The following is a 21,165-nucleotide window of genomic DNA, read 5'->3' on the forward strand; positions in this document are numbered from 1 at the left end:
GTGCCAGTAGCCTCAGTTTCTCCAATTCTGAGGCCATGCCTCCCAACTTTTTTAAAGGTGAGGAAACTTTCTATAGCTTTGATGAGGTGAGTCCGTCTAAAGTAGAGAAGTTTGAGTATTTTTTTATCTAAGGACTGAGTACACTGATGGATGAATCAGGGCACTGGGTGCAATACTGCAGGTGTCATTCTACTGATAAGTGGAAGATGATGGAGAGATGTTTCATTATTTATTTCACCTTTTTAAATCTTTTTGTGTTCTCACTCCTAAGAAGTTGACTCTTGATGATAATATTTTGGAGCCAAATTAAATGGCTTTTTTGGTCTTCAAATGGCTTTATTTAAATTTGGTAATAAATTCTAAAAAAGAAAAAAATCTAAAACTATACACATACTGTACATGTGCATACTCAGCCCATTTCACTGTCAATTTGTGTGTTGACTTCCCTTTATAATATTAAGCGAACTCATAAAATATAAAGTCTCATAAAATATTTAAGTTTGTAACAGGAGGGGTCTTGACAGTGTAAATGCCTTGCTCATCTAGTTGTTCCAATTTCTATTTATTTCTACGACGTGGTTTAGTACATCTCTTTTGGAATGCCAATTTAGGAAACAAATAATCTTTAGGAAGTGTTTGGTATGTCTGAATCCAAAACCTAATCCATCTGAGTAAGACTCTGACAAAGCATTATATTGTAAAGAAGAAGAAGAAAAAAAAATCAGTGTTCACTTTACTTATTGGTTTTAATGTGGTGACTAATTGCCATAAATGAAAAAAAAACATTGATAATACTGACTGTTTCTTGCATAAACAACATAAACAAACTCAATGACTCTACTATATTTAGAATTATGTGTCTCAGAAAGAGGCTTATAGCCATCAGCATTGTTGAGGGGGTTCAATTATTCTCTATAAAGTTTGCCATAAGCATATAAGGAGCTTTGGTCAGATGAAACCAATTTTAACCTTTTGCCCTGGTTAAATTTGAAAGAAAACTGAGAAAAAAGAAAACTAACTTTCAGCAGTTACTGAGCGAGAGTCTGAAAAAGAGCTGAGGCCAAAGAAGAGGTTCACCTACCAAAGTAAAACACCCATAATCATACTCTCAGTCAATGCTAATGGACTGAATGCATAAGCACATTTTTGTGCATGAATGGCCTAGTCAAAGGGCCAATTGGGAATATTTGGCAGGGCAAGAAAAAAACCTAGTCTCTCTATAAAGTCTTTGAGCCTGAGCTATTTTGCAAAGTAGAATTGGAGAGGGAAAAAAAGCAGATATTTGCAATTCATAAATTTCTGATAAATACAACTTACTGCAGATTCACAAGACAAACAGACTTATTTATACCGAGGAATAAAGCGGGAGACAGACACACTCATCGTTTGAACTCTATCAGAGACTCCTCCAGATGGTAGGAAAGCAAAGGATATTAAAGAATTTGGTAGGGGATATGGGGAGGAGGGGGGTAACTTTCTAAGAGGCGGCAAGAGGGTTAAATCTCTGATTGGAATGCACAGCTGCACAAGGACACACATTGACACACACATGCACACACACAAAAATGCACATGCATATTGTTACACAGCTGAGAATGCAGGGATTGCAAAGACGTTTCTAGTTATGAGACTTAACAGAGCTTTATGAGTCAGCAGAGGAGCTCTATGTCTTTCTGTCTGTCTGCTCGCTTTTGTTGTTCATCTCTGTGTCATCTTCACCTTAATCACTCTTTCTAATGTGTCATCCTTAGGATGTCTTTGGAGCTTTTAAAGTGGCATGCAGCGCTGCACATATGGCAGCTGCTTTAGCCACAATCAGCAGTGGAAAACCACGTTGTAGAAGCAAAATATTCTCCCATTTATTCAAAGAAAAGTTATTCAGACAGGCTACCACATAAGACAAATCACTATGCATCATGACTCCCAAAATTTGATAACTCCACAGTAAAAAAAAAACCCAAAGCAACGCTTATTTCTGGTGACAGTTCTGTATTAAGCAAGCAAGGTTTACAGAAAAAAATTAATGTGGTCTAATTTGGAATAATAAAAAAAATGGGGTGAGACATTTTCATTGCTTCAGTCTGAAAGGAGAAATATCTGCTGGTGAAATAAAGCGTGAAAGATCTTTACAATCAAGAACCACTTGCTAATTCTCTCACATCAGGAACATTTGGATAGGAGGATGCAGAGGGGGCACTAAATCAAGTACTTGAGTTTTGTAAGATTTAATAACAGCTGAGTTCCAACAACATTAAATTCTTGTGTTTTGGAAGCTAATTCTACCTAAAATGTCAAGAGAATATAAATAAATATGTGGGATAAGCAAACCCTTATTTGTATTCTCTGGGTGAAGCCAGTTGGCTGACATGTTTACACTAGTTGCACAATGAATGAATATATTGACTAATAAAAAGCTAAACATAACCATAAGGCTTGTGATTGAGGATGTTGCTGTGCTACAGCTAGAATTAAAATGTTTGCATGTGCAAGCAAGCAGATTGTCTTTACCATGAGGTAAAGACAATCTGACATGAAATTCTAAGGCCTTCTCGTGAAAGGCCCCATATGTTGATAAAGATTTCTCTCAGACAGGTTTCCCACTAAACAGCAGAGGTGTTAAAAATGATCTTGGTTTAACCCAGTAGTTCTCATCAAAATGTTTTGGTCAGTTTAAATTTCTGGTGAATCAAAAAACCACAAAACAAAACAAACAAAGTAAAAAAGCTCTCAAATTTACCAGAGTCCTTAGAATATTTTTTCCATTTTTTTCTTGTTAATATTTATGTTGTGGCAAAAAAATATCTAGTGAATTAGTTATATTTTGCAATCAAGAAACCATGAAGATTTTTTTGATCAAAAACAAAAATAAAGCAAATTTCTCCATTAGCATTTAATTTTAACAGGGGGGGAAAAAAAAGATCATATTGTCCTGTTTTAACCAATTTAGTTTATTTTGTGTACAAAAAGCTTTTGTTTAGCTATTCCATCCTGTGCAGTAACAGGAAGGTTTGCCTCCTTGCATCTCTGATTCTGTTGTCATCCCTATCTGTACCTGTCTCTTGATAGTCGATAATTTTTATCGGTGTGAGATAAAGCCGTCAAAGGGTCAAAAAAGGTGATAAGCAAGCAGAATCAGCAGCCAGTTCCAAGTTTTTCTGGTGGATTTTATTCTTTAATATTTTTGTTTTCTGGTATCTTTCTCATGTAGCCAAAAATCTTACTAGTTCTATACTGAACTGGCAACACGCCTGAACCTCAGAGTATTCCATGAGAAAACAGGTGAAATGAAGCAACAAAACCTAAACAAAGAAACAGATGTAAGATTATTAATCTAATTTACAAACACATCTACACAACTAAATTGTCTGCAAAATAAAACATTTAATACAGGGAAACTCAGAAGGTTGCTTTAAAGAAAGAAAACAATACATGACAAACAAGAACACCCTCCATTTGCTAGTGCCCGGTGATGCACTCAGTGACATCATACACCAATTTAAACAGGCCATCCCATGCACCTGTTTGGGCCGAATCATCTAAACTGGGACAAAATATGGTGAGCATAGAAAAAACAAACAGTTTACCAGAACTCTACCTTTTAACAAATAAAATATTCATATTTATCTCATGGTTTAGTAGTGTCAGCTTAAAAAAAACAAACAAAACATAAACAGACATGCAAAATGCAACACAATTCTACCACAAACAAACCCAGGATAGTGAGCAAAGCAAAGTCACGATAGCAATGTTTAAATTAAAGCATTATGACCAACAATATAAAGATATAATGAATCAGAAATATATTTAAGGGACAAGTGGTACATAAATGCAAACTTAAACACTTTGTCGCAGTCGGTCTCAGCTCTGTCAAAGAGCAAATGTTGACCTTAATATTAGACATTTTAAAGTCTCTATTATTACATCTACCACTAAGGAAATTCTCCAACTTAATTTTGATTGGTGCTGCATTACCCACACAATCAAATATGATTTTTTTTTTTTTCTAAAAAGGCTGAAGTTAACTTTTATGGAGCTAGGCACAACTCATGTGACACAACTCGCTAATCTTTCAAATGTTTTAGAAACAATTAAAACATAGCAATGGCTGTGATTTCAGAATGCATTCAGCAGCTCTAGAAAAGAAACTGCATTATATTTTTCCCCTTTTTTTTCTTGTTCATCAGTAGTCCCCGGGTTTGACTCTGTTAGTCATTTTCAGTGATCATTTGGTGCTTGTGCTGCTTCAGTTCCTAATGAAGCTTACAAATATTTTTTTATTGTCGCCCAAATGGAAATATTTCCATAGTTGGTTTTTGGAAACTTTGAAAAATTGTTATTATGTGGTTTGCTACAGAGTAAGCAGATGCTACACCCGCCATGTTTAAAATAATGCTAATACAGCTAGCAGAAGAGTGGAGCCAAACCTTGCTGACTTAAAAGCAAACTCGGACAGACACTGCACTGCATGGACGGGACTGACTGCATAAATTACAAGGAAAATAAGTTTATTCTCATGTGAAAATAAAAAGATCAAAAATCAACATTTTGACTAAACTATACAACTTCTAAGGGCAGTGTACTAATATAGCTACTATATCAGCAAGTTGGCACAGCCCTGTTCACTCTCAAGTATGGATTTTTATACACAATACCACTTCCTTAGAGTTTGAAAGTACTTGATGTCAACTTCTTGACCGTCTGGTAAGATAACCTTGCAGCTGATTTAAACATTTATGCCTTCAATTTATACATTTATGCCAAATACCCATGATTAACAAGTAAACTCAACATCTCAAATTCTGCAAGCATCATTAATAAAAAATTGCAAATGTGTGAAGTAAAATGGATGATTCTGACTAAATCTCTTAATAAACTATGCCCGTATTAATGAAGGGGTTGCGTCAGAAAAGAAATCGGGTTTAAAAGCTGTTTACATATTTACTGTACTGTGCTGTAGGTGCATTTGTTTTCAAGCAAGCACACATTAGAGGCCACAAATAAAACAAAACAAAACATAGGACTATTGAATTATTCATTATTGATAAAATAAAAAAACATAACTATTGAGCTTTATTCACTAAACGAAGACTTTACCATTAATAGAGAATTGGTGACTTTCTCCATGTCACCAGTTCATCACATGGCCTGAAGAAGCATTTTGTATATTAAGAGCTTCTAAGGTGAAAATCTGTGGAGGAGTTCATATTTAAGAGGCTTAGGAGTTTCATTACATTAAGATGGAGCAGAGATCTGCTCCACACACTGGATGAGAGTATATTAAAAAGCTAAAGATTAGATCACCCAGAGATTACGTTATTAGATATGTGCTTGATCCAAGTCGGCACACAACGCAGTAATGTAGCCACGTCTGAGAAAAGGTGAAATGGTTACAAAAAAAAGCCAGCTTTTGTTTTTTTCCTTTAACCACAGTTTTAAATTTAAATGTATTAATCAGGGATTGTTAACAGACAAAAATAGGATTTTTTTTATGAGGATAGGGGAAAAGGATGTTTTGATATATCATCAAAATGAGTGTTTCAGATGGTTAAGCTGCACTTCACAAATGGCAATATGCAGCAGGTAGCAAAGTAAGATGTTAAGCAATCAATTGGTATCAAATTGATTATTAAATGCATGAACTATAAAGAACCACTGTAAAACAATCAAGAAAAATGAATTTCTGCATTTCTTTGTGCTCCAGCCTGCTAATATGCAGTCTGCGTTTCCATTCTGACGACAAAAAAGTCAAAATCATCTTACACTTTATTAACATTTGACTAAAACAGATATGCGCTTGAAGTAAATCAGATTTACTCGCAAAGATAAGCCGGTCTACTGCTCTTTTATTCGTCTTACATATGTAGGTATCTGTGACTGAGCTGTTGTTGGGTGCAGTATTTAGTATGACAGACTCCCTTCTAAAGCTGCAGAACCCCTGCTGACTCTGTGTGTGTGTGATAGAGAGAGGGGTGTGTGTGTGTGTTTGTGCATGATTATATAACCGTTTCCTCTGTTCTTGTTGTGTGTTTACGAATACATTGGTATTTTTTCCCTCTCCCTTACCCTAATTAGAATGATTAGCTTGGCATCTGACTTAAAGAGGAATTAAAAAAAAAAAAAAAGCACCAGAAAACTATCTATTTTGCCATCTCTCATCTACCTATAACGAGTTGGATTCTTTACAGGTGGATTTTGATGAAATCTCACGAATGCCCGTAATTCAGCAAGTTTTGTGCAGAGCAAACTTGACGCAACCTCCTTTCTTGGGCCTGTTTCCCAGGAAAGCTCCTTGAAAGAGGTCGATTGTGCAGGGTCTCCCCCTCCTCATATACGTCAGCTGAGCAAAAGTGAAGACACCAGCCAGCAGAGACATGAGTGGGAGGAGTGAATGAGGCAAGCATGGATACAGACTGAACTGAGACCTGAGGTAAGCTTTAAAAAAGAAAAAAAAAAAAAAACTAAGAAAATTGCAGTATCTTTACAAGCTGTTGTGTTTGTTGTTTTTCTTATTCGTGACTTTGGAGATGACTTTGATGTCTTTGTTGTGTGGTTGGCTCATGCCTCTGCAGACATCACTTGTCAGTCACAGAGTCTCTTTGACAGGATGGCGCTTGCAGTTTCTGTCAGCATTGTTTTTTGTTCTGTTCTTAAAGTGGTATGAGTTTGCATGTGGCATAAGCAGTTTTCCCACAATATTTGGAGCGAATTGGAACAGTATTTATACCCATTGAACTGTTTCCGCATTTTGTCGCGCCAAAACCACAAACGGTCCATTTTAATGGGATTTTTTTTGCCAAAAACAAAATGCATACTTGAAAAGTGAAAAATAGAGACTACATAATTTCAAAAATCACTTTGAATACAAATGAGAAGTATGGAGAGCAATTGCATCCATCCATCCATCCATTGTCTGTTCACCCTTGTCCCTAATGGGGTCGGGAGGGTTGCTGGTGCCCATCTCCAGCTACGTTCCGGGCGAGAGGCGGGGTACACCCTGGACAGGTCGCCAGGCTGTCACAGGGCAACACAGAGACATACAGGACAAACAACCATGCACACACACACCTAGGGAGAATTTAGAGAAACCAATTGACCTGACAGTCATGTTTTTGGACTGTGGGAGGAAGCCGGAGTACCCGGAGAGAACCCACGCATGCACAGGGAGAACATGCAAACTCCATGCAGAAAGACCCCGGCCGGGAATCGAACCCAGGACCTTCTCGCTGCAAGGCAACAGTGCTACCAACTGCGCCACTGTGCAGCCCCAATTGCATCCAGTCCCTCTGAATTAATATTGCATATGTCACCTTTTGGTACAACTGCAGGTCTGATGGTGACCATGGAAATCCCTAAAAGTTACAGAAACATCCTAAAGTGAATAATGTAAGTAACTTCTAACCATGTTTTTTATTCATATTACTAACATGGGTTTGACCTTTGGTTACCCCATTATGTTTTTAATGCGCCTTTCCACATTTTTAAAATGCTTGGTACAGTTATCGTAACGGGAGTCAGTTTTGATCGAACCATCATGTATGTTTCACAAAATCTGCTGACAACAAACATTTCTAAAATGCTTAAATTTTATTTACACATGTGCTTTTTCACATTTTTTGTTTTATTTGTAGAGACATGAATCTTTCTACCAACTTTGTTAGCATCAAGTCTCCGTGGTGAATGAAGAACAGAAATATTCTGCCAACAGCACTGTTTCATCATGAGAATGTTGCACTCAAAACACTTTAAATCAAGGCTACAACCCCACCTTTAAAGAGTTTTATTTGATTAATGATAAGTAGAACATTGATTAACAAATTTGAAAAAGATTATTCTTGATCATTTTCATGACGGCATTTGACAAAATGTAAGATTTATTACTTCTTTCACAATTGATTACTGCATTATGCTTTTATTGTGTAAATTACTTTGAACTGTCTTGTTGCTGAAATGTGCTATACGATTAAACTTGACTTGACGACACAATCATGCACTGTTTTGTTCGGGTCTTCTCCAGTGTGTTACTGAATGTCTGACCTTTTTTATATTTGTATTAACAGAAGTCTCACCACTTTGTAGGTGACGGTATTCTTTTTCTACCCTACTTCAGCAGAGAAAGAAAAAAAAAAAAGGATCAACTGATGAGAGATGAGTAACGGAATAGGAAGCGGCTGAATGATGGGAGTGTGGGAGTTGGAGTGGACACGAGGATGGACTATGACGGGATGAGGGCAGGAGAGGAGGGAGAGTGATTGGAAGTACTAAGCAAAGGTAGACTGGTAGTTCCAGCTGAGGGAGGAACATACCATTTGATTTAAAATGTGCTTTGTGTAAATGAAAGTGCACAACAAAAGTGGACCCGTCGTTACTCCAACAGACTGCATTTATATCCTGCAGAGAAACCTTTTAACACACGTTCCTCGTAAGAGCGAACTTAAACTCTGAGATTTTGAATTTACCTTATTTAAGTCACTGCTTAAGGCTGGTAAGTGGAGGAAAAAAAACACACAACTTGAGAGTCAAACCAAAGAATGCATTAAGTCCACATTTCAAATAGTGCAAGTAGATTGGTGTTATGTGAGGCTAGAAAGGGACAGCGTGGGGCAGCTGCGTAGGGTGTGACAGCGAAGGCAACATTATCTAAGGCCTCATAGGAGACATTTTGGGACCAAGCCTACAGTAATGAGCATAGGAGTCCAACTGTGCATGCACTAGTAGCAGACAGGAAAGACAGGCCGGTGGGGGAGAAAGACAGGTGTCAGGGGGTGGGTGGTGCAGAGCTTGATCTTTCAGCACACTCTAAGCTTTTGTTCACAGCTGAAAATAAATGAAAGCATGCATGCCACATTTAACACCAGAAAGCACTTCTCCAGGTACTGCTGGAGCATTTGGATGTTAAGACATAATTTCCTGTTACATACTGCACCTCATACAAATGTAAACACATTTTAAAAAACTTTTTTCACATCTTATCACAATGCATCCTCGAACTTTAGTGTATTGTCTCGTGTAAACGCTTAATGCAAAACAGCACAAATTGTGACTTGGAATGAAAAGGTCTGACTTGCATTTCACTCCATCCCTTTACTCTGATACCACTAACAAAAAAAAAAAGAAGTGCAGCATTTTTGTAATTTAATCACAATATAATATGGCTGTTTGGTGCAGATCCCAGAGGCTTTTATCCTTGGGGCCAACTGAGCAAGCAGCAGTCAGTCAGAGATCAGACGGAAAGTTGGGGAAGAAATTGAAAGCAGTTAAAGCATTAAAACAATATTCCAACAATATGAAAGCGCTTGTTGCTTTCAGTAACAATATACAGCCTCTATCTTGCCTTCTTAATTTCTAGATGGCACAAAAAGCTCAGGAGAGAGAAAATGACATCAGCACAACAAAGCTTGTGTACAAGCAAGAGGTCTCACTTTAACATAAACTGTATTATTACATCCGTTTCTGGTGCATTTTTGTTTAAAATATGTTTGTTTTTCATTAAGTGAAATTACTCGCAGTATGCAGAGTAGCCATACTTTCTTTTTTCACAGTAAGAGTAGCGACAACATTCCAAGCTTTGAGCATCTCAGAGATCTTGTTGCTTACAGTATGAATATACAGTGTGTAGATTAGTGTTGTGTGTAGACCTTTCTCTCCATCTCCCTGCCTCTGCATTGTTTCTGTGCTCTTGATTTGATATTTTATTAAAACCATAATTAAGAGTTTACCTTTTTATTCAACCCTGAAAAACGCAAATCATAATCTTAGAGATGGCAATAATGGATTCAAAACAGGCATGTTTAACATTTGCTCCACTGTGCACTGCGGTTCATGCCCGCACGGCATGGTGGGTGTTTTTAACGCGCGCCTGTGCGTGTACTTGTGAGTCTCACTGCGAGAAACCTTTTTGTTTGTTTGTTTGTTTATTTTTTCCTCCAAGCGGACGTCGAATCACGTGTCGGGGCTTCCAAGTCCTGGGCCAAGTTTCTTCGTGTCAGACCATCCACACGGGGATTCAGGCGTAGGCTGCCCACGCGGCCCAACCCACCCGCGCGCGCATCTCCGCTCCACGCTGCGTAACCAACTCCTCAGCTAGGATGGACTGGTAGCAGATAGGAGGCATGGGTAGATGTTCCGTCTTTAATTGACTGCAGGCGCAGATGAGGACCACTTAAAGCGACTTCTTTGACTCCAGTCCGTGATTCTTTTTTAAGGACTAACTGTTTTTATTTTATTACTTACGAGCAAAGGGAAGACACGCACTGTGTGGAGAGAAAGAAAGAAAGAAAGGAACAGGGAAGGTCCAGGTTGCTGAGAAAGGCTGGGTGCGCTAGAACGTCGGAAAGTCACGGATCATGCTTATGGGAACCCCCGATTCCGTCTTGATAAGGTATTTGAAAACAAAGAAGTTGTTTCGTTTGCCTCTGTTCTTTGAACGCGCATCAAGTCCAGAATTTACTTCGCACGACAAAAGAATCAGAAAGAGGGATGACGAGCGCTCCCTTTCCCCCGGTGTTGTTTCCTTTGGCACAGTTACTTAAAAACGGCAACATTTTTCATTTTTAATGGCGATCTAAAAATCCTTTATGGAACGAGTTGGAAAATTTAATGCGCTTTTCTTTTCTCATGTCAGAAGAAAAGCCCATTTAAAAAAAGCTTCAAAAGAGTAAAGTCTGCTTTACGGGATTATCAGGGCTAATGTTTCGTTCTTGATGCTATTCCATTTATTATAATAATCGGGATTAGTGTGGCGTAAATTGCTTTTTTTCCCCTCGTTTTTTGGCGCATACTCCTGTTTGCCTACCACTGAATGGTGTGGGCTAAAAACCTTCAGTATATCAGAGACAGAGCGGTCCATCTGTTCAATCACATAGCAACAGGAAGAGAAAAGGAGTCAGGAATAAAAAATAAATAAAAGATCTTTACTATTTCTATTATATCACAGTGTAAATCTGTGGCAGTAAAATATCTCTGCACTCAATACGCTTTAAAAAGCCTGTCTAAATGTGGGATGCCTTGACAAATCTCACAGCCAGTGTTTTGTTCATGTGCCACTGCCATCACAATTCATGTGATAGTGGAATGAATAAAGCATATAAAGCATGTGATTTCTTTTAAATCAATAGTGCCTTAGCTAACTTTTTAATATTTCTTCCAATTATGACCACAAACTTTAGTTGTTAGTGGGTTTATGTTTGATAAATTGGGCAGAACAGTGAGATGGGAAGAAATCGAAGCAAGGTTTTCAAAAGTTCTGAAAATAAAAATCTAAAGTGTGACATGCCTTTGGGCTTCCTCAGAATAAATATACTTTGAAGAAAAAAAAGAAAAAAGAAAACCTTTAAGTGAAATTTTAGCTGCGAATCTTTAGCAAGTGGTGTTTGCCAGATTTGAATATTGAAAAAAATATTTTACCCATTCCCTTCTGCAAAACAGCTAAGGCTTCAATGAAGATTCAATGAAGAATGTCTGTAAAAGAAAAGTTTCAACTCTTGGTACATATCTTTAGTTAGATTTAGGTCTGTGCTTTGACTGGGCCATTGTAGCACACACATTTGCAGGTAAGAAGGGCCCAGAATTTCAGCCCTGGTTGCATGTTTAAAATTGTTGTCCTGTAAGAAGGATAACCTCTACCCAGGTTTTAGATGTCTCTGTATCTGCATATAACACTTGAGTGAATTTAAGGTGTTGCTGTCTGTTTGTTTTACATGTACAAGAACTGGCTAAGTTGGAAGAATGATTGTGCAAAAGTGTCAAGGGTTCGTAAAATTCTGCCGCTGTGTACGTTCACTGGAAGCAAGTTCTTGTGTTGCCAAGGGACTGATAGACAGAATGGTTTAAGTGTTTATTTGGCCCATTGTGAGATTTATCTGTGCTGAGCTGATCACTCTTTCACTCATTTTTTTCTCTGTCGCTCCTTCTTTGCTTTTTTGCAAACAATCCTTCCTCCACCTGCATGTCTGGTGTTGTTCTCTGAACATCAGCTACTCCCTTCCTCCCTCCAACCTCTAATCCTCTGACCTCTCCTCTAGAGTGGCTCTGCCTGATGCTCTATCATGACTGATGGCGAAGGGAGAGTGCGCTTTCAGTACGAAGCGTGCCAGGAGCAGGGCGAGGTACAGGAGGACGTGAGGCTTTCTGTATCGGCGGGCCACAGGACCGACGCCCCAGATCACAATGGTGACCCAGAAGGACAAAGAGGAGGAGGAGGCCGGGAAGAGGAGCAGAAGCAGCAGGAGGAAGAGAAGGAGGAGGCGGTGGAGAAGAAGAGGAGAGGGAGCTGTGGCGGTCGAGGAGAAAGGAGAGACGAGTGGAGCGTCGAAGTTCAGGAATGTGAGGAGGAGCAGGAGCCAGAGCTGGAAATGGAAGCTGGGCCTACGCTGGGAGTCCGCATCACAGCTCCAATCCACGACCCAGACTGCGTGTCCGAGGAGGAGGAGCAGCAGCCGTATCCGGCCCTGGCTCCTGTGGCCTTCTTCTGCCTGAAGCAAACAACAAGGCCCCGCAACTGGTGTCTTCGCATGGTCTGTAACCCATATCCTTTCATATGCCGGAGACTGGTAAGCCCAAATATGTCCTCATCCTGGTTTGCCTGATTAAGGTTGTATGAATCATTGGCGGTTGTTGGATGATTCCACCAATGGGCATGATGTGATCAATTGATCTTGATAGCTTAGGTATCATTTTGTGGCCTCTAGTGTCTCTTTTTCAAAGTAGGCTGACAGGTAAACGTCGTCGGGTCCGGGAGTCGAACCCACGACAGCTGCGTCGAGGCCATGTTGCCTTTGAACGCTAACCCCTCCGCTACCACGGCACGCCCATAACTTAGATATTTTAATAAGGATTCCTTTGTACTGTGTTTGGATTTCACTGCTACTCTATGATGGGAATATATTAGAATGATTTATTTTTGTAACTATTTGTAAAATGGGATTTATTGTAATTTGGTCTTATTACCATAAACTAAATTAACTTGAACTGTTTCAGCCAGCTGAGCTCATTGCAGCAGGTGGTGGGAGAGTCAGCACTAAAGCTGCTGAAAACCATGCAGTATTTCTGGTATCTCACTATAAGTATCTCATAGTGAAAGAGTAAAATGGAAATTATAGGTGGATTTAGACCCATAGCTCCCTAAAACATCTGTATACTTTGGTACCAATAAACAGCTTATGTCTATAATATTATAGATAATCCTGATAACAAACTTGTACATGAGTAACTATTATGATTACATTAAAATAATCATGCATAATAGACATCTCAGCAGGGAACTAAGTTCTTCTGATCACGATTTTAGGATTCGTTTAAGCTATTGGGGAAAGTTTTAAATCAGATCTTTAATCTTTTTTTTCTTTTTTACAGTTTAGATATAAGCAGAAAAAAAGAGGAAAGAAAAAAATGTGCAAAAAAGGATACATGAAGTCAAGTTAAATCTATGAACGGTGGTTTGTGTTCAGCAAAATCTTTCCAACTAGAATTAGATAGATTTTTATACTGTATGTTTGATTTCAGTTTGTTGTTATTTTTCTCCATTTCTTTCTAAGTCTCAGCCTTTCCCGATATCCAAGCAATTTGAGGTTTGCCAAAAATGTTAATTGAATGAACAATATTGCTCTCTTCAGTTTTATATATAATACTAACAGAAACCCCTTTATGTTTACTGTTAGACAGTTTTCCTGTGCAATATCCAGCTGTGGGACGTTTCACTACAATTTAGCTGAGTCTAAAAAGAACAAAGGCGGCAGTCCAAAAGAAGTTGAAGATTAATGGCTGCAGGTACTTCTCACAGGGTGCACTTAGGTGGGTGGTGTATGCAATGTTGACACACATACATTACAGTGTGTCTGCTATTTGAAAGTTACTAAGAATGTAGATATGTAGTTATTCTGAAAATTTCTTATCCACCTCCACCCCTCCCTCCACGTCCCCCATGACAGATTTAGGTGTAAACTTATTTCCGTCAAACCAAGAACTTTGTTCCAGATTCTTAATGACACAGACGTCTTTTGAAAAATTCATGCATACGATTATTTATACCTGTCTTGATGATGAATTACAAAAGCCTGTATTAACAACCCAGTATTAAAATTCCTCTCATATTTGTGGACAAGCATTTTGAGATAAGCTTCAAGTTAGAGGTTGGATGACTTCCTTGCCATCATCTTTATCTTTAGCTCTCTTCACAGATTCTCTCATAAATTCAAGTCGGGACTCTGGCTGGGCTCCTTAAAAATGTTGAAAGTTACTTCCAGCCAAAGTACCATTTTGGTCAAGTTATACATCTATTTTTAACTTAATTTGGTCGGTGGTATGAATGCTTTTTATGCCTGGCTATAATATGATATGAGATTCTCGTGGTAATTAAACGGCAATGACAATTAAATTGTGTTACCTATTGTAATCGCTTTTATTTACAACAGAAAAGCAACACTTATGCTACTGCTGCTAAAGTAATTTTGCATATTGACACCAACACTCTTTATTTCTACATGTACGTTTATAGAACGCAAACCAAATATTTTCTTCCAATTGGAATTTCTCTTCTTTGTCATATGTAGTTGTAGCATCCTGTTGCTGTAGAATGACTGCATTTCGAAGTCTTTCCATAGGGGTATTGCATGTTTTATGTATTTATGTGTGTGCATGTGAATTTGGAGTTTCATTGTGACGGCAGTCTGGAGTTTTTATGGGGTTAAGTGGTTTGGAGACGAGTCGTCAAGTTGCTTGAAGTTTGAGAGGATGTAGATACTGAAGACAGGAAGTAAATATACAATGAGGGTCTTTTATATCCTGTGTGTTTCCATATTCTTAAACATAAGCAAACTCTCAGAAAAAAAACCCTGAAACAGCCTCATACAGCATCAGTTACATCAGTTCAAAGTTAGATGCAAAAATTAGTTTACTTTCGTTGATTAGCTGTCACAAGTGAAGTTGATGAATCATATCCTCTTCATCGCGGTGCTGTGACGTAGGTCAAAAACTCAAATTGGTGATCTGCCTGAATAGGTCAGTATGCGTCAGCCGGCTGTTCTACATGACCCTCCTCCTTTGTAGAGCTTAGTATAGATCCAGTGCTTTAATGTCTCAATAAATCTGGGAGTGATGACATTGATTGTGCATTTGTGGTAGAGAAAGCATATCTGGCTGGCATATTCTGTTGTAAAAGATTTTTATTCAGTTTTTTGATTGTGTTATTTTTTTATCCAAATGCTTTTTGAATGATTAATGGCTTGTGCAAACCCACTTAGGTAGTGTCTGAAACATTTATTATGTTTTTGTGTCCACCAGGTCTTAATAGGCTCATGAAAGGTCAACATCATTGCGAAACTGGTCCTTCTATCGATTATTAAAACAGTCAACGTTAACAGATGTTAAGTATGCAACACAGACGCATGTTAAATGTAATGCATTACATTTTTTAAAATGCGATCAAATTGTTTCCCTTTGCTGGCATGAGTTTCTCTTGGGCTCTTTGGCTTCATTCCACAGTCCAAAAAATATGGCTGTTCCCATGAATCGGTGTGAGTAAATTTCCCTTCAGTATGAATGTATGTGCATGGTTGTTCTTCTGGGTCTTTCTGTGTTGCCCTGGGATGCGCTGACGGTATGTACAAAGTATAATGGCTGCTGGAGACAGGCACAGACCCCCGACAACTCGGCAATGATAGTGGCTATAGACAATGGGTGGATATTTTTTATGCAGTGGATTTGTTTTTTATTCCTTAATGACCAATGATTCTGATGAGGAGTATTTTTACTTTTACCAAAATATAATCAAAGTAACCTGTGCCACCTGCAGACTGATGCTATGTGCTTCATTGGCTTTAAGCTAGCTTATGTCCGGGTCAGTATGAGATTCTCACAGCAAGAGTCTTGTGTAAAAGTAACAACATTTTGTACCATCTTAGTATGAGGATGAAAAGAACAAGGGAAGCAAACACATAATTTTTATTATATATATATATAAAGTCTGGTATGCTATCGCAATCATTATATTGACTATACCACTTATTTATTGGTATTTTGCTTTGTATTAATAGTCTAAGACAAAAACAACAAGCAACATATATATTAGTACATATTAGTAATTATTTAAAAAAACCCTGTTAAATCTGTTAGTAGCTTGCATTATTGTTTTGGACCATTTTCCTTTTTGCAGAGCGGGGCTGCTCAGTGAATTGTCCAAAGGGCCACTTGAGTAACTTTAATTTTATGCATTGCTTAGGGTCAACTAATTGGTTGTAAAAATGATTCCTGCTAAAAAACCTCTCTAAAGTTGATTTTTATTCTGCAGTCACTGGGCTCTGGCCAGCAGTCATTGCAGCTGATCCAAAAAATGTGACATGCTACACTGGTGACAAAACCACATTTTTATGTAAATTGCCATTTTTTTAGAGAAATAACTGCTAGGAAAATGTCTAAGACGTTGAATTTCACTGTGTTTATAGTCTGATCATTTTAATTCAAGCTGTGATCCCTGATTACAACTGTGTTTTCTGCACAAACACTCACTCATTTGACTTCAGTAAGTAAGGAGTAGGGCAGCATGATGTCGGGAAATTTGATTGGGATATTATTGCTTTCAAATTTCTCTGTGACTTTTAGGATCTTGACTAAAATCTGTATCAGGTGAGCAAAGTGTGTTTTCGTGGCAGGTAGAAATAGCAGGCAACAAATATTGCATTCTTTCGAGTATTTAGCAATATTATTATTGTTCACACAGAGACATTTCAGTGAATATATTGTGCAGCCCATACTTAAAACCCCATGAATTGTCAAAATCTCTACTTTCTCTATTATTCTGCTTTTGTTGTTGTTGTTTATTCGATTTATTTATTTTTGACCTGACAAATGATAATACTTAAGAAACTCGGTAGAAAAAAGACTAAACATCTGTGACTTGCTAATAAAATAAATTGGTTTTGCATGCAGAACTACCACTTTATGTATGTTTATTATAGTACATATAATCTGAATCTGTTTATAACCCTAATAAGACTGATAGGGTGCACTCATTTCCTTTCCACACTTTGTTTTGTGAGTGAACACATTTCTAAATCTCTAAATGAGTTTCTTGTAAACAATGGGAAAGTGTTGTATCGTTTCATTGAGCTGACCTTCAGTGCACAGCAATGAGGGTACCTCAATGTGCCACATAGTTGGAAGAAGCTAGGGCCACAATTGCACTTTCTCTATCGTCTTAGTGAAAGGACACCAGGAAAAGCATAAGACAAAAGCATAAAATCAACAAAATGTTCACAAAATGTTATCTTTTTTCAAAAGATAACTTTTTAAAACATTGGCATACCTCCATACCCATTATTTATCCTGTTGTCCACATCCCTGTTATGACAGAGTAATAGCTAACTAGGATGTTTGTGATAAAAAGTAGATGCTCCTGTGGTTTTTTCTTTTTCTTTTTATATTTAAGATGTAGAGATACATATTTTTTTCCTGAATTTGTTGAGAGTTGAATATTTTTTTATGCATGAGCATGGCTAATGAGCAAGGCTCACACACTGTCATATGCCTTCTATTGCTTTTATAACTGCTTGCATAAGAATTGAACCAGGTTATGTCATAAGAGCTGATCTCAAAGAATATCTAGCCGCGTTTCATTCCTATATGTCTCTACATGAGTGGGTGTGTGTTTACGGCCCATTATAAACACTACAAACCTGGTGGTCCATTGTAGACTTTGTAAATATTACTTGAATTGTAAACGCACCTTCACTCTGCAACAATGAGGTACAGTGAAAGTGGTGAGAAAAAAAAGAATAAACTATTATTCTACCTGTATTCTTGGTGCAAATCAAAAACTGAAGCAAATCAAAATTAGATAGAAGTGACTGTAAAATATTAAACTTGTGAGTCATTAATTCGCTGTGGCAATTAGGATCTGTCAGCAGTTGCTTACAATTATCTTAATGGCATTTCTGCGCAACAGCCTATGTCATTAATCTTTTTAAAAATGTGCGTCATCAATAATCAACTGAATGCACTCAGGGCTGTACAGTAACTGTTGAAGATGTCCAGAAAATTCTCTGGTTCTTTGCAGGCAGCAATTACAGATTGCCCCCTGCCTTCAGAATGGCCTTTATTCTTCAGACACATGCTCAACAAGTTGCCAAAAACATTCCAGACAGTTTTGATTTATATTACCATGGTAGCATCATACATACAGCTGTTACAGATTTGTCCTCTCGTCCTGTCCTTCAGGAAACTGCCATCAGAAGATGGGTATATTTTGGTCACTAAGGGACGAATTAAGTCAACAACGTTGTTCTGGTAGGCTGAGGCGTTAAAACATTGCCCATAGTGTTTATCCATCCATGCTTTTTTGTCATGTTCTGATTCCACCTAATGAATGTTGCAATTGACTTTTTTTTTTACCGTCGCTTAATCTGAAACTCATCAGATTAAGCGACATTTTTCCAATCCAATATTGCCCAAATTTGGGGAGCCTGTGTGAATTGTAGCCTTGAGTTTTGGATCTTAGATGACAGAGGTGGTGCCCAGCGTGGTCTTGTACTTTATCCCATCTTTTTGATAGTACGTTTTTGAATTTGTTTGCATTATTGCAACCATTGACAATCGTTTTCTAAGGTTCTGCTTAGTGTGAGATAAGGTTGTTGGCTCACACATCTACATGACATTAACACAACAAGCATTTGCGATACTATAGTTGAATATTACAGTGGCAATATTTTTCTCTGTTAACTCCTTTTGTCCTCATTTTTTTCATAAATTTTGTCATCACTATTCTGTTCCTCTCTCTTTCAATTAGCTTTTGCAGCTCAGATGCTAAATTTTATCTTAGCTATTGTTACTAAAGACAATCATATTCCATCCAGCAGAAAATGTATATTATTAGCAGAAGAGCACTGAAGGAAAAAATATTGCACCAAAGCAGTTATTTCCAATGTGATTATGCAAACAGTGGTGGCTATGTATTTTGCACCTTTACTGGTATAGGGAGTAATGTGATCATAAAATCTACTTAAAAAAGGAAATCTTAAGGTTTAACTAAAAGGTTTTGCTCTTAAAATACAAAACAAACATAAAGTACTGGAGGGACAGAAATGGGAAAAGACATAATAGACAAAACATGACATGGTTTTTAGTTGTCTACCATCTGCTGGTTACAGTGCCTTAGCTTTCATGATAGCTCTTACAATGCTTTAGTTCAATAGATGTCAATTATTTGACCATAGTCAGTTGGCTTTATTTGTGTCAGTTTATGGCAGAACAAATTTTTTGCTACTGATACATTACAATGTTCCTTAATCTATGTACGGTACTTTTTTTTTTAATGTAATGTGTTTGTGTTAATCTTAACTAATTATATTTATTTATTTGCTAAGTAAATCCTATTTTCAACTTGGTACTTTTCTTAAACTCTTGTGTGTGATCCTAAAAAAATTTAGAACAGATTTTTTATTAGTGCCTTTTGGTTGCACCTTTATCTTCAATCGGTAAACAAGAAAATGTTTTTTTTTAAAAAGTAGAAATCCAGTTGAGTTAGCAGCTCTGTTAACTGTCTTTATTATTGCATTTCTAGACTGTAGCATCCCTCTTCAAACCTTTTTTTCCTTGAGGTGAAAACATTAATAAAACACAATTTTTTTAATTTTTTTTTTTTTTACAGTGGGCTGCAATTAGTCTGTCCTGTTCTGCTCTGGTCAGTAATCCTCATATTGCTTTACAGATATCTCATAAACAATGAGTTCAGTTCTACTGGTACCTCTCGGTGAAAAGCCCACAAGCATTGCTCTCAGCGACTGAAGGTTGTGAGCCCTGATCATTTTCCATTGCTGCTTCATCTTCACAAGAAGGGTAATTTCAGGCGGACTTTTGTGGTGCACAGCCTCAGAGAGCCCTATGGACAAAAATCCTTAGGGCTTTGCAAATACCTTCATGTTTTTACTGGGAAAATGGTTGCAATGGGATTTCATGCTTTCATGTTCCGAACATGTCAGGTCAGCTAAGAGACTCGTAGCATTCTTGCTTCTGGTCTTCTCTCCCTTGTATGTGCCAACTTGTCATGTTGTCAAAGTTGTATTACATTTTCATCACAAGGTAAACTTCCACATCTCAAGCAACCAATGTGTTCATTGAACCTTTTGGTAGCGACAATGTCAGTGAGAAATAACTCAAGCATTTGCAATCTCAGATATTATTTGCAATTTTGATTGATTGGGCATATCTAGAAAGATAGCTGGCAGAGTCAAAGCCGTTTCAGTGGGATCATTCAAAGTGAAGGAGAGCTGTTTTTTTAGAAACCACATTATCAACGAAAGAAACCCTAATCAGCTTTGCCCTCCGGTGACAAATTTGACATAACCCACCACCTGTCACTCATGATGCATTGAAATAATTTCAGAGACATATATTTTTTTTTGTCTCAGTGTATTTACATCCTAAACCAATTTTATCTTCTCAGAGTGAGGAATGATGATAGCTGTCCTTGATATCAGTGGGTTGTCCATCTGTTGCCACCCAGACATGCCTTCTGATGAAGAAGTAAGAGGATGAGGGCGTGTGTACAAAAGACAGGCTTTTGCGCATTACTCCCTCCTTGACAGGCGAAATGCTTTGTCTTGCTCAATTTATGTTAAGCATTGCAACAATGTGTGTTTGCCAGCTTGCTAGGTGACTCATATTTGGCCTGTGCTCATAACAGCAGATTGAGGGTCGTTAGGTGCATATTTCTGCAGAGACTGAGGGATCCTGTCTCTGTGACGTACAAAACTCTACAACTCTTGTGCAGTCCCTCAAAGTGTGTGGCTACCAATTTTGCGCTAATTAATTTGAAATTTAAAAGCAGTAACACCTCTTGGATGTTTTCAAACTTGATCATATTCCAACCGCAAGCTTTTTGGGGATTTTATGTGATGGACTAACTCAAAGTATTGCATAACTATAAATTAGATTGAAGAAAATTATACAGAGTTGTTCATTAAACAAATTAAAATCAGAAAAAACTGAGGTATGTGTTTGTATTCAGCCTTTTGCCACAGTTATGATTGCAATTCTTTTGGATGTTTTCTAACAGCTTTGAAGATTTTTAAGGTTTTGAAGATTTTGCCTATTTTTCTTTAGATAATAGGTCAAACTGAGTCACACTGAATGGAGATTGTTGATATCAAAATTTATGTCTTGCCACAAATTCTCCAT

The 21,165-nt window shown here is 37.7% G+C and overlaps 1 protein-coding gene and 1 long non-coding RNA gene across 4 annotated transcripts in view; both read left to right on the top strand.

Annotated features, from left to right (window-relative positions):
* The first annotated feature begins 6,341 nt into the window (after positions 1 to 6,341).
* On the top strand, positions 6,342 to 7,999 carry LOC114159384 (uncharacterized). Its single transcript, XR_003598572.1, has 3 exons — positions 6,342 to 6,427; positions 7,326 to 7,383; positions 7,629 to 7,999. It is a non-coding gene; the product is annotated as an uncharacterized LOC114159384 (long non-coding RNA).
* Positions 8,000 to 9,964: 1,965 nt separating this feature from the next.
* The window catches only part of cacna1ha (calcium channel, voltage-dependent, T type, alpha 1H subunit a), a 132,863-nt gene continuing 121,662 nt past the window's right edge, over positions 9,965 to 21,165 (top strand). The window contains exons 1-2 of one of the 3 annotated variants that reach the window (XM_028042143.1): positions 9,965 to 10,378; positions 12,021 to 12,523. In XM_028042143.1, coding sequence (XP_027897944.1) covers positions 12,045 to 12,523 — 479 coding nt within the window. In that variant the 5' untranslated portion in view covers positions 9,965 to 10,378; positions 12,021 to 12,044. The remainder of the gene's footprint in view (positions 10,379 to 12,020; positions 12,524 to 21,165) is intronic. The other 2 variants (XM_028042141.1, XM_028042142.1) reach the window with 2 other exon arrangements.

Source organism: Xiphophorus couchianus, chromosome 16 (genome assembly GCF_001444195.1).
Source record: "Xiphophorus couchianus chromosome 16, X_couchianus-1.0, whole genome shotgun sequence".
In the NCBI taxonomy this organism is placed as follows: Eukaryota; Metazoa; Chordata; class Actinopteri; order Cyprinodontiformes; family Poeciliidae; genus Xiphophorus; species Xiphophorus couchianus.